The sequence below is a fragment of the Microcaecilia unicolor genome, chromosome 3 (assembly GCF_901765095.1).
Source record: "Microcaecilia unicolor chromosome 3, aMicUni1.1, whole genome shotgun sequence".
NCBI classification, from domain to species: domain Eukaryota; kingdom Metazoa; phylum Chordata; class Amphibia; order Gymnophiona; family Siphonopidae; genus Microcaecilia; species Microcaecilia unicolor.
Genome location: NC_044033.1, coordinates 431,265,133 through 431,278,999, shown reverse-complemented (window position 1 = coordinate 431,278,999; position 13,867 = coordinate 431,265,133). Strand labels below are relative to the sequence as shown.

The following is a 13,867-nucleotide window of genomic DNA, read 5'->3' as shown; positions in this document are numbered from 1 at the left end:
CGCCTTCCTTCCCCCTCCCTCCTGTCTCCCCCCTTCCTTCCCTTCCCCCTCCCCTTTTTTCCTCCCCCCTCCCAGCTTCAGGGTCGTGGTGGCCCCCCTCCCTCCGCCTTTCAGGGTCATGGCCCCCCCTCCCTCCCTCCCACGTTCAGGGTCCCTCCCTCCCACTCCCACGTTCAGGCTGGCTGGCCAGCTCCCTCCCTCCCACTCTCCGATGTTCAGGCTGCCTGTCTCCCTCCCTCGTACGTTCAGGCTGGCTCGGGGCGGTGGTAGTTCTCCCTTCTTTCTTGCAGGTCATTCGCATAGGTTCACGATGCGTCTGACGTCATGTTTCATCGCATAGCAACGGGTGGACGATGCGATTCGTTGAGTGTCAGTGCTCCACCCTCGATGTCATCACGTTGTGATGCAAGGGCGAGGCAGACACTCATGGAGGAACAGCGATCTACACAACTACAAATTTAGAGCGTTTGGAGACTTGTGGCTTCATTAGAATGTTTTTTTTTTAATTTATTTATTATTTTCATTTAATGATTCACACAGCAATGTGATAATACAACTCACATTTGAAATTACAAAAGAAATTCTTTTCAAAAAGAGATAAGGAAACAAAAAAAACATTTTTTTTTCCCGTCCACTACTAAGGAAAGACAATTCCAAGAAAAGGAAAAAAAGAAAATTAAAAGAAACATGAGATTATTAATGCACACAAGCTATCTCTAAATTCAGACTCCAGCCTGCAATGTAGGAGGGCATGTAACAGTCACTTCAACTCTAGCATCTAGGAAATCTTTAAGCTGTTTAGGGTCTACAAATTGAAATTGTTTACCCTCAAGCATAAAATAAAAAGGTGGGAAAAAAGTCAGGCTATCCAAAGAATGGAACCAAATGTTTTATTGTAAAAAAACAAAATTTATTAATCTTTAAACAAATGATGATATAACAATAACACATAAAACATTTGGTTCCATTCTTTGGATAGCCTGACTTTTTTCCCACCTTTTTATTTTCTGTTTCACGACTCGTGGGATCTATAGAGTTCTCCACTACGTGTGGATTCTCTTTAGATTATATTACCCTCAAGCATAACAGTACATATACAAGGAAAACGTAAAACAAAATTAGCTTTCAAGGCTTCTACCCTGGGACGGAGTTCCAAAAAGGCCCTACGTCTCATTTGTGTCGGCCTAGAAAGGTCAGGAAAAATCCTAATTTTGGAACCCATAAACAGATCGTCTAAATGTCTCAGGGAAAGTCTTAACACAGCGTTCCGATCAGGTTCTAGCACAAAAGTGACTAACATTGTAGTCCTGTAGGTAATCACATCCAGTGAACTTTCCAGGAAGGAAGTAAGATTCATTTCTTCACCCATTTCTTGTCTAGGGGGATCTCCCAATGTCCCCTTAATATTCCAGATGTAATAGGCTCGGGTTATGGGAGGCAATGATTCTTTATCCATTCCCAGAATGTCAATCATATATTTTTTCACCATCTCCGTTAAGGAAATTAAAGGAGATTTGGGGAAATTAAGAAACCGAAGGTTAAGTCTCCGAGACTGATTTTCAAGGTATTCCAAACGTTTGTGTAAGAAATTATTGTCTTTAACCAAAACGGATTCCAAAGACCCCATTTCTTGAATCTTAGTGTCTAATTTTTCAATCTTAGAGGACTGCTGTGCTGTCACCTGTTCCTGGATCAGAACTGCTTCTGAAAGAGTTTTTATATCTTTAGTATTTTCTTTTAACATAGCTTGCATGGAGGAGTGAGTATTATGTACCATATCCCACAGTGACTCTAGTGTCACAATAGAGGGTTTACTTATTCCACTTGTTGGCAAAAGGGAGTGTGGTGGGGTCTCGGTGGAAGTAAGTCTATTAACAATAGCTTGTGGTAATACCTTTAAGGCCAAATCGGCCGAAAACGTAAAATCCGGGGTCCCACTCAGTTTTGCCGCTGTCCTCCCCTCTGGCAGCTCCGAATTCACCCCTTCGGTTTCGGGTACTGCCTGGTCTGCGGCAAGTTGAACACTTCCTGGCTGTGGAGGTTCCCTGCGGTCTTCGGGGCTCAAGGAAACCCCGTCTCCGCTATCCATCGACGTCATCACGTCGACAATGGCAGAGGGAGTCGATGAACATAGAGGTCCCGGCGGCGTCCTGGGAAACTGTAAGGTAGTTTGCCTCAACATCATCGAAGGTCCAGGAACTGAGGGAGGCTCCCTAACCTTCCCCCTCCGTTTCCCCATCGCTAACGACGGGGCGAGGGAGTCAAAAGAGGAAATAATTCACAGCGTCCTCCAGGAGCTCAAACAGGTGCGTGTGTGCGAAGCGCCATCTTGGAATCGGATCATGCTTCATTAGAATGTTGGAGGTGCATTTTATATAGAGAGATTAACCACTGTTATATTCAGCATCATATGTTCATATCAACCTTCATGACATTACAAAAACTTACAAATCTGATGAAGGCTTCTTTCTCCTTTATAGTAAATATATGGCTGCGGCGTTTCTGTGAGACATCTGCGTTTATATGTATATCAGCTGACTGGCAAGCGACACATGCTGATAGGTTACCTAGTGCAAATGCTTGAACCAATCAAATCAAAGACCACCAATCCAGTTCAGAATTTAACCCTGAAGGGTGAAGTGTCTTCAGAGAAAAAAAATCTATCTTTGTTCTTTGTAATTCAGAAGATGTTCAGGATTCCCACCCTCTCACAGGACGCAGATAAACCCTCACCAAATATAGAATAAGTTACAACAGACTAAAAATAGAAATATGTAGACAAAAATTAAACTGAAGTCCCAAGTAGCCAGACTTTGCACACAATACACCAGAAAAACAGTAGTGTATCCCCTCATACTTGTCAAAATATAAAGGTAGCAAGTGTAAATTTCAAAACCCGAAGGAGTCCATATACTAAGGTGTGCTAATAGATTTAGCACACACTAAATGCTAAGATGACCATTTTATACCTGTGGGCTTCTTATTGTTTAGCAAACGCTAATCATTAGTGCATGCTAAATCCATTAGCACACCTTAGTAAAAGCACCCCTAAGTATGGTGTACTGTCCTACCCAGAAGAAGAAGGTTTAGGCCTTTGAAAGCTAACTGAAATACAGTATGTATTCACATAGTCCAATAGAAAACCATCACCTTATTTTCCGTTTTGCACTGTTTGTAATATACTAGTTTTTAAATTAAAAATAAAATTATTTTTTCTACCTGTGTGGTCTGGTCATGTAATGTTTCTAATTATGTTGGGAAGTCGACAGTGGCGTGTGCAGGACTATGGCCCGGCACACATTTTCATTTTACTTTTCAGCCGCGGCGGGGTGCAAGGAGGTGGAGAGAGTGAGCAAGAGGCAGGGAAGGGAAGGGCATGGTAGGGTAGAGCACGGAAGCTCTTGGTTCCTCCAGGGCACCACAACTAGTGGTTGGGTACTTATGTCCCTACCCCTGCCCAGGAGGGGCAACTTGTTTTGGGGAGGGGAGGCAATTTTCCCCTTGTGTCATGTCTAACACCAGGTCCTGACCTCATCTGGCTTATCTTGCTTGTCACGGGTTGGTGGGGCCGTTCCTGGCAAGACCGCAGGACTGACAGTGGCGCACGGGGAAGTGGTCCGGTGCAGTGTCGTGTGTGCGCACAGCCGGCACGTGACATCAGGCATGCCCAGAGGACAACTGGCATATCTTCAAAACAGAAGCGCCAAAGCCTGCCTCCACCTTTGCTTCTTTTTCGTGTCTTCCAGGGAAGGTTTCTGCCAGGCCCACACTAGCTAACTTGGCTCAGCCAGCCAAGCCAGCTCAGCCCCATGCCAAACCAGTCCTGCCCAGCCCAGCCAAGACAGCTTAACTCCATGCCAGGCAATCTTAGCTCCAGCCAAGGCAGCTCAGCTCCAAACCAGGCCAGCTTAGCTCCATGCCAAGCCAGCTCAGCTCCATGCCAAGCCAGCTCAGTACCTCACCAAGCCAGCTTCCTAGCCAAGCCAGCTCAGCTTCTCACCAAGCCAGCTCAGCCTAGCCAGGCCAGTTCAGCTCCATACCAAGTCAGCCCAGCCTAGTCTAGCCAGCTCAGCCCAGCAAGCCAGTTCAGCTGCACGCTAAGCCAGCCCAGTTTCAGTGCCAGCCATCCTGGCTGGTCCTTGGTGACTCAGCGACTCTTGAGCCGCTGTGCAGGACCTCGATCTCCGTGCCGGCCAGCCAGCAGTCCAAGGGTTCACCTTCAGGGTAGTGACACCTTGCCCTCCAAAACTAAGCCCATGCTGTGAACTGAAAAAGCCAAGCATTATTTCAAATAAACTAAACTATTCAGCACTTGTTTGTATTTTTTCATGTCCAGAAGCACTAGCCCACCCTGTTACCAACTACTATCTAACATTTTCATTTTCAGCTTAGCTTTTTTTCCCACCCCCATCAAAATTTCACTAATCCCTTTGCATGCAGGCTAAATCCTTTTTCAGTAATTGGATTTTGATAAGTTGCATAATATAAAACCACCTTGGGAACAAAGTTATATATAATAAACAGTTTCTGTCACTAAGTGGCAGTGGCAGAACTCTCCATCTAGCCAGGTACTTTGTCACCTCTAAGGCTTAATCCCATTTAATGCTTGAATATCAGTTGCTAACTGTACCCCTAAATAGCAAAATACTTTTATGGGGCAGTCTGATGTGCACAGCTGCAGTATATGGAGACTCTGACCTCTTCTGAGACCAGTGGCACCTCACCCAACACCCCTGTATGTCATATCTGCGGGGTAGCCAAGGAATGGGGGAGTGGGGATAGGGATGAAGGTGAGGAAGGGGTAAGAAGATGTAATCATGGGAGAGGTGAAATATGTCAGGTTTTGTTACATCAGCTGTAAATAAATGTTCATTGATTCACTGAAAATGCTTATGGTTGAGGTCATTTCTTGCTTGCAGACCCAGCTGGTGGGTTGGTCTGTATCTTCCACAACTGCAGGTTCTGATTCCTCCTCTGCTTCTGGCTGTGCAGCCTTCTCACCATCTGGAAGGGGTTTCTGCGTTTTAAGATTAGACTGTGGGGCCACCATAAAAATGTCACATCCTTCCAGGGGCTGTAGAGTAGTTCCCCCTTCTCCTTTGATCTAACTAGATAGCTAAAGCAGGTTGTGAGGAGCCTAAATACACTATTGCCCTAGTTTGGCCTTGTTGTATTGCACCTCTGCCTCTGTCTGGACTTCCTTCAGGAATCCAAAATGGCCCCTTAATATATGTTATAATGTCAAATGCCACAGTACATCTGCTCCAGTCAAAAGCAAGAACAAGACCCATTTAATAAATGTGACACCATTCTGTTCTAGAATTTAAACCATGCAGTTGCAGTGTATTTAGCCAGAAAATGAAGCGCTGTTCCAGTTGCAACAAAATCAGTCGCCTATCTTCTCCTCTTTGAAGTGGTTTAACTTGCTGTAATGCTGCACAGCATAAAGAATCAAACTCATGTCCAGCCTGCGAGCAATGCACTGCCAATGGGGTAGAGATTTTTTGCATACGGATAGTGCTCTTATGTTCAGTTAGTTGCACATTCAACTGTCTTGAAGTCTGCCTGATGTAAATGTTATTACAGGGGCATCTAATACTGTAAACCACATAATCTGTAGTACACCTGGTCTCATTAAATAAATTATTAATTTTGCCAGATTGGGGCTCCGTAAATGTGGAGGACACATCCATGATCGTACACATTTGACAGCTTCCACAGGCACTGTGTTCTTTAATGACATTGTTCTCACATACCGGCGATGGTCATATAGGTAAAGCAGATGGCTTAATAGCTCCTTCAGATTTGTGCCTCTGCTAAATGCAAAATGAGGTGTCATAGTTGCAAAAACAGGTAATTTGGTTAATATATGCCAATGATTCTTTATGACTCCCACCACTCTAGAAGTAGAAAATGTGAATTTCAATACACATCTTCACATGTCATCACATCTTCATCTGTTGCTGTCTTCTCTCGAGAGGTAACAAATAATCCCTGTGATTATATTTCACTCATATATATGCAGTCTTGATGACCTTTTTCGGATAGTTTCTATCAACCAAAACTAGATGATCAGCAGGCAGCGCACTAGAAATGGGCACTGCACCTGTTGCAAACCCTATGCCAACTCGGAGCTGGCATTGGGGTTTGACGAACAAGTGGGAGAATGGGGGAGACTGGCAAACCTTAACCCTGGTGGTCCAGTGGATCCTAGAGATTTCCCCAATTCCCTAAACACAGGGACACAAAGCGCCTCCCCCCCAAACACATATAATACCCCGGTGGTCCAGTGTGACCCTTGACAGTCCTCCTCAGTGCTAGCCCTGGTGGGATCTCCCCTTCCTCCCTTCCTCCCCTCATACCTTAGAAGACGGAGGTAGCAGAGTCGCAGACATACTTATAAAGGGCTCAGCCTCTGACATCACAGGAAGGTGTCCATGGAGTTTCCAGCCACTGGTCCTTTAAAAATAGGGCTTCCTGCACACACAAATGCCTAGGTAAGCCGGAGCAGCGGGACAAGAGAGGCGGTGCGGCGGATGCCCCAGATCGCCTGAGGCAGTGGTGCAGGTGACCCACCATGCTGAAGACAGGGCCCCCTGCCCCAGGAAAGGCTGGAGAGCCCTGCCCCAATGCCTGCCACAACCAGCAGGTGAGGTGGGGGTGCGGGGCATGGCTGTGGCCTCCAGAATACTTCGCTCTACACAGGAAATTACTGTGTGTTGTAAAGTGTCTACCAGAAAGAAATCTATTGTGGGGTGTGGTCCTGATTTATAGAATAGATTAATTTGTAACATAAGATCAACTACTTGTTACCCAGATGTTATTCAGAAAGCAGGTGAAAGCTTATCTACTCAACTTTATTTGTTATGTAGTTAGGAAGTTATGTTACTTTATGTGGAATTAATCTATGGTGATTTTGTAATTCATGGGACTATACTCATTGTCTTTTTCTATATCTATTGTGATCCGCTTTGAGCCATGTCCAGGTTAGGCGAACATAAATACCTATATTAGATTAGGCAAGGGCTGTGGTGATCTTTTGATGGCCTGGCATGGGCTGTCCCTTCTATGTGGTAGAGTAGAGGAGAGTACATAAGTACATAAGTACATAAGTAGTGCCATACTGGGAAAGACCAAAGGTCCATCTAGCCCAGCATCCTGTCACCGACAGTGGCCAATCCAGGTCAAGGGCACCTGGCACGCTCTCCAAACGTAAAAACATTTCAGACAAGTTATACCTAAAAATGCGGAATTTTTCCAAGTCCATTTAATAGCGGTCTATGGACTTGTCCTTTAGGAATCTATCTAACCCCTTTTTAAACTCCGTCAAGCTAACCGCCCGTACCACGTTCTCCGGCAACGAATTCCAGAGTCTAATTACACGTTGGGTGAAGAAAAATTTTCTCCGATTCGTTTTAAATTTACCACACTGTAGCTTCAACTCATGCCCTCTAGTCCTAGTATTTTTGGATAGCGTGAACAGTCGCTTCACATCCACCCGATCCATTCCACTCATTATTTTATACACTTCTATCATATCTCCCCTCAGCCGTCTCTTCTCCAAGCTGAAAAGCCCTAGTCTTCTCAGCCTCTCTTCATAGGAAAGTCGTCCCATCCCCACTATCATTTTCGTCGCCCTTTGCTGTACCTTTTCCAATTCTACTATATCTTTTTTGAGATACGGAGACCAGTACTGAACACAATACTCCAGGTGCGGTCGCACCATGGAGCGATACAACGGCATTATAACATCCGCACACCTGGACTCCATACCCTTCCTAATAACACCCAACATTCTATTCGCTTTCCTAGCCGCAGCAGCACACTGAGCAGAAGGTTTCAGCGTATCATCGACGACGACACCCAGATCCCTTTCTTGATCCGTAACTCCTAACGCGGAACCTTGCAAGATGTAGCTATAATTCGGGTTCCTCTTACCCACATGCATCACTTTGCACTTGTCAACATTGAACTTCATCTGCCACTTGCACGCCCATTCTCCCAGTCTCGCAAGGTCCTCCTGTAATCGTTCACATTCCTCCTGCGACTTGACGACCCAGAATAATTTTGTGTCATCGGCGAATTTAATTACCTCACTAGTTATTCCCATCTCTAGGTCATTTATAAATACATTAAAAAGCAACGGACCCAGCACAGACCCCTGCGGGACCCCACTAACTACCCTCCTCCACTGAGGATTGAACTTCTGACAGAGATGGTGGATGACAGCCTAATCAAAGCATACCCTGTTGAGACATTGCTCCTCTGTGAGGTCCAGGAACTGGGGCTTGGGCCTTTATATCCTCTGATAAGGCTGCCTCTTCCTATCCCTTCCCTATTCCTCATGGACAGAGTGATGTTAGAGATGCAGTGGTCCAGGGCTGAAACTGAGGAAGGGGTGCCAAAGCCAGCCTGTCTTCTATGTTTCCTTCTGCTTGAGACAGGCTTGGGGCCCCCTGTGGCATAGGGGGCCCAGGGCAATTGCCCTGGTTGCCACTCCTTAATGCAAGGATGGCCTGCACAGCCCAGCTGTATTAACTTCTCTATTCTACCATCAGCATCTTCTATGGCCCTCCACTAGTACCCATGTATGATGCAGAGTGGCAGACCGTAAACATTGATGAGGTCAGTACCATTCTCTGTGTGACCACAGAGAATCAAGGGCATACGTAGACACCCCACCCCACCCACACCAAGTAGTCCAGTCACTTGCTCAACAGGGAGAGGCACAAACAGACAGGCAGACCCAATGGCAATGTTGTACACACTGGGGATTTGAGGGGAGTCTGGCAGGAGGGGAGGGGGTGGGGGAATGGGAAGCTGCAAGGATGATGGGAGGGTTAGGAAAAGAGGAGAGATATGGAAGGTAGGCGCAGACAGACCTACATGGACAAAGACAGCAACTTGGCTATTGAATAGTTCTCAGATGTCCTCCAGCAACTACCAATGCAAGCAACAGGTCCAAAAGTGGATCGGTGTTTGTGCATGCCACAACGTGGTGGAGGGCTTTGCAGAATATATATAAATTATTTGAATTTCAGTACAGTCAAATGTGGGTATTTTTGATCCTGTTTCTTGGTAGTCCTATTATTGGGTTTTAATTTTTTGTTTTCAAGTTTACCTCATTTATGTTTATACTTGGTCATTTTACTATTGTTATGCTGCTAACAAAGTTATAAGGTTTTTTTTTTAAATGTTAAACTGTACCTGCTGTACACCGCCTTGGGTGAATCTCTTCATAAAGGTGGTTAATAAATCCCAATACATAAATATAAATAATATCATAGATGTGAATTCATCAGCAGAGCCCATGCGTTGCCCCAGAACATCTCTTTTCTAAAGTCTCAGTGAGCCCAGTACATCCACATGTAAACCACAGCTATTCTAAGATTGCGGTTTTTCACATGGATGCCATTTCCATGTGTAAGTGCTTAACATTTCCACATGGAAACCACACAAAGGGCTTCTAAAAAAATACCTTACTCTGCAGGGGGGGGGGGGGTGTTACATGTTACCCAATTATTGAAGCACTCAAGGGTACCTCTTGTTGAATCTTTTTGGTGAATAAGTAAATAAATAAAAAGGATATATTTTGATTATTCAGTGGGGTTATTGTCCTCTTATCAGGGGTTAGACTGGGTTCTAATCATATTTTGAGTATGAACTATGCTAATATACAGACCATTCTAGGTAATTCACAAACTTTTTCTCAGCACTGTATATGTACATTAGTACATAAGTACATAAGCATCACCATGCTGGCACAGACCAGTGGCCAAAAGAACAAGCAATTTGTCCTACCCATCCTAGAAATACTGTATTCCCTCGTCCATTCAATAACATTCTATGGCTTTTTCCTCCAGGAAGCTGTCCAACCCTTTTTTGAAGTCCGCTAAGTTAACCGCCTTAACCACCGTTTCCAGCAGCGAATTCTAGAGTTTAACTACGCATTGAGTGAAGAAAAATTTCCTCCGATTCGTTTTAAATTTACCACACTGCAGCTTCATCGCATGCCCCCTTGCCCTAGTATTTTTGGAAAGTGTAAACAGACGCTCCACATCAACCCGTTCCATTCCACTCATTATCTTCTAGACCTCTATCATATCTCCCCTCAGCCGCCTTTTCTCCAAGCTGTAGAGCCCCAGCCTCTTCAGCCTATCCTGATAGGGAAGCCGTCCCATCCCCTGTATCATCTTTGTTGCCCTTCTCTGCACCTTTTCCAATTCCACTATGTCTTTTTTGAGGTGCGGCGACCAGAATTGAACACAATACTCGATGTGCGGTCGCAACATGGAGCGATACAACGGCAGAGTAATATCCTTATTTTTGTTTTCCATCCCTTTGTGGTTTGTAATTACACAGACTTCTGTGTGAATGAAGTTATCCTTGAATGTAAATAGAGTTGTGACTAAGTTTTCACAGCGTATTCTGGAGTTTTGTTAGTACAGTACAAGTACTGCCCATACAGATAATGTCTTATGATGTGAAACAAAGTGTAACATCCTTTGTCAGTACAAACCTTGCGGCTGTCACGCTTATTGTTCCTGTGATTATGATGCTTATTTTATGCTTATCTTGAAATTCAGTGCAATCACTGTGGAAAAGAACGCATGATGTGCCAGCTCAATGTTCAGCATGATTTCTCCTGCTCTCTCTCTGCTGTGTTTTCAGTCTTAATAATAATGGAAATATTTCTCTTGTTTCTGCTTGTGTTTCATTGTTGCTAAACAGATGACGTGCAGATGCCCGATTTAACACTGGGTCTTGTGCAGACTACGAGGTTGCCTTGACCTTCCGTGTCATGGTGATCTGCACTAACCTATGCAGCAGGGCACGTGATTGAACAGTCTTCAATCACATGCCCTGCTGCATAGGTTAGTCTTGTTACTTCAGTATTGTTTTGCATCAAGGTATCCTTAGCGAAAGGTCCTGGTACTATAGAAACCAGTCAGATTGCAGGATGAATCAGTGAGATTCAGTGGATTTGAATGCAAAGCTGTCAGGTTTCTCAGAAAAGCTGCTTTGTGATTTTTCTTGTATGATCTTGATGACTAGGAATAGGGATGCTTTCTTTGAGATTGGGGTGGGGAATGTGCATTTTTTTTCCAGATAGTATGCGTTGATTACATTGTTATCAGTATGTTTAAAAATACCATTAATAAACATAAACACTCCATTTTCTTTCTATGATACAAAATTTTTTTTTTGAAACGTCAATCCATTAGTCTTTAATTTTTGTCCAGTCTAAAGGACTGATTTACTAAGGCTTCCTTCCTGTTGCAGGGTAATTTCACAGGGCAGCTGTGTGAAATAGCTCCAAAACTGCTGATTCTGTGCAAAATAAAAATACTTAAAAGGGCCTAGAAACTCATAATAACTACCAATAAATCAATATCCAATCCTCTCATAAAATGAAACACCCCACCAATCTATTACACAAGTGTATTCTGTTCACATAAAGGCACCATTGGAAATTATTGTACATTTAAGTAACAGCAACTTATCATGTGCTGTATAACTGCTCCACCATGTCAGTCATCAGTGTCAAGCTAGTAATTATTATTTTTCACTTGGATGTTTTTTTTTTTAATGGATCAAAAAACAAATCATCCAAAGCACAAAACCTTGTTAGAAACAGTATTTTCGAAAACAAAAGACATTTTTCTTTTTTGAAAATGAACTTCTTTTCTATTCACATTTTAGACGTTTTTTGCAAAACATCTAAAGACAGACTTAGACATCATTTCGAAAATGCCCCTCCATGTTTTCACCGGCTTCGTACACCTGGAAATTTAATGCTGGAGCCTTGACATGGCCTGGCATTGAATTTCCTGGGTTTAAGACCGGTGGCAGTCAGCAAAATGCTGATCACCTCCAGCTGAATATCGGGCCCATAGAAAAAATGCAGATAAAGAACATATGGCCTATCCAGTCTGCCCATCCATGCCAACTATTAATCTAAAATTCTTTCCTTTCACTCAGAGATACTTTCTTGTTTTCAGGTACGGTTCTCGTCTCCACCACCTCCCCTGGGAGGCAGTGCCATACATTAACTACCCTTTCTATAAAGAAATATTTCCTTAGTTTATGGCTGGGACTGTCCTTTTTCACCTTCATCCTGTCAACCTGCATTCCAGAGCTTCCTTTCAATTGAAAGAGTTCTGTCTCCTGTGTATTTATACTATGGCAGTATTTAAATGATTCTGTCATATTTATTTATTTATTTGTTACATTTGTATTCCACATTTCCCCACCTATTTGTAGGCTCAATGTGGCTTACATAGTACCGGAGGGGCGATTGCCGACTCCGGTGTGAACAAATACAATGTGGTTTATGGTAGGATAAAGGTCATGTGGCAGAGGTCTCATGAGGAATCATGGTGTTCATTACGTGCTTTAGTTTTCTTGTGTAAATAGGTGTCTCAATATTAACACCTATTTACACTAACATTAAGGGCCCTGTTTACAAAGGCGTGTTAGCGTTTTTAGCACGCACTAAAATTAGCATGCACTAACCATGTAGATGCCTATAATATTCTTATTCGCATCTATATGGTAAGCATGCATTAACCATATAGACACCCATAGAAATATAATAGTTATCTACAAGGTTAGTGCATTCAAATTTTTAGCGCGTTCTAAAAGCGCTAGCACACCTTTGTAAACAGGGCCCTAAGGTTTAAAACTTAATATGCCAAACAACAGGAGGCCAGTGAAGCTTACTTACTGTTTACCACCTTGAGTGAATTCCTTCAAAGAGGCGGTAAATAAATCCTTATAAATAAAATAAAATAAATAATAAGTTGTGGAGTGATATGATCCTTCCTACTTATACCTCCAAATGTATTATTGCCAACATCATCTGAATATCAGTTTTTATGAAAGTTATTATTTGGGTTTTTGTGCAGAAGCCCAAATCATTTTTGGTGAATTGAATTCATATTTAAACCAAACCCTTTTCAAAGAATAGTTATCAGTTACCTACACTCTACTGAACCTATGAAATCTCTCATTTCTTTCCTCAGGTTTCTCTGGTAATTGTGTTGGCTGTGGAGAGAAAGGCTTTCGTTACTTCACAGAGTTTTCCAATCATATTAACCTTAAATTAACTATCCAGCCCAAGAAACAAAAGCACTTGAAATATTATCTGGTGCGGAATACACAGGGAGCACTTATGAAAGGCTCTTTAATCTGCTGGAAAGGCACAGGTAAGAAAACTTACTACTTTTCTGTAAAAGACCCGCTCAATTAGGTGTGTATCTCTGTTATTATATAACAATGCACATTAATTTTAGGAATGCCCCCGTTACGCCCATGATCCTCTCATTTCCACAACCCCTTTTTCAGATCACAAGTAAATTTTAGGCATGGATTCTGCACGTAATTTTACACGTGAAAATGGTAATTAAATCTAATTAGTGCCAATAATTGCTTTTAGAAAGTCATTGGTGCTAATTAGCTCCTTATTCAATGAAATTGCACACACAAATTGGGCATGTGCCCAAATTTGTGCCCATAATTTTTAGTGACTTTTATATAAATAGGGGGTTGGTGCCTATCTTTAGGCGACCTGTTATAGATTGAAGGGCTTCATGATCTAGAGCTTAGGAAGATACATGCAAATTGTTGTTAGGTTACTCCAGCCTCTAAAACCACTATATGGTAGAATTGAAAAGTAAAACTTATCTTCTTGTCCCTGGTATATATAATAAATGGTGGACCCAGTACTGAGTCAGTGGCAGTTGCTTTTTTTTTTTTTTTAAACACTGGCTGCCATGGGCGTAAATATCCAGACATTTAGAAGCAGTACCCAGATAGTGGTTACGTGAAGAACAAGGAGAGCAGAGTCTTCATGGTGTGTAAAACA

At 43.1% G+C, this 13,867-nt stretch overlaps 1 protein-coding gene across 1 annotated transcript in view; it reads left to right on the top strand.

The window, feature by feature from the left end:
- The window catches only part of GREB1 (growth regulating estrogen receptor binding 1), a 209,532-nt gene that overhangs the window by 21,425 nt on the left and 174,240 nt on the right, over positions 1-13,867 (top strand). The window contains 1 exon segment of the mRNA XM_030195152.1: positions 13,026-13,208. Within this exon segment, the coding sequence (XP_030051012.1) occupies positions 13,026-13,208 (183 nt within the window).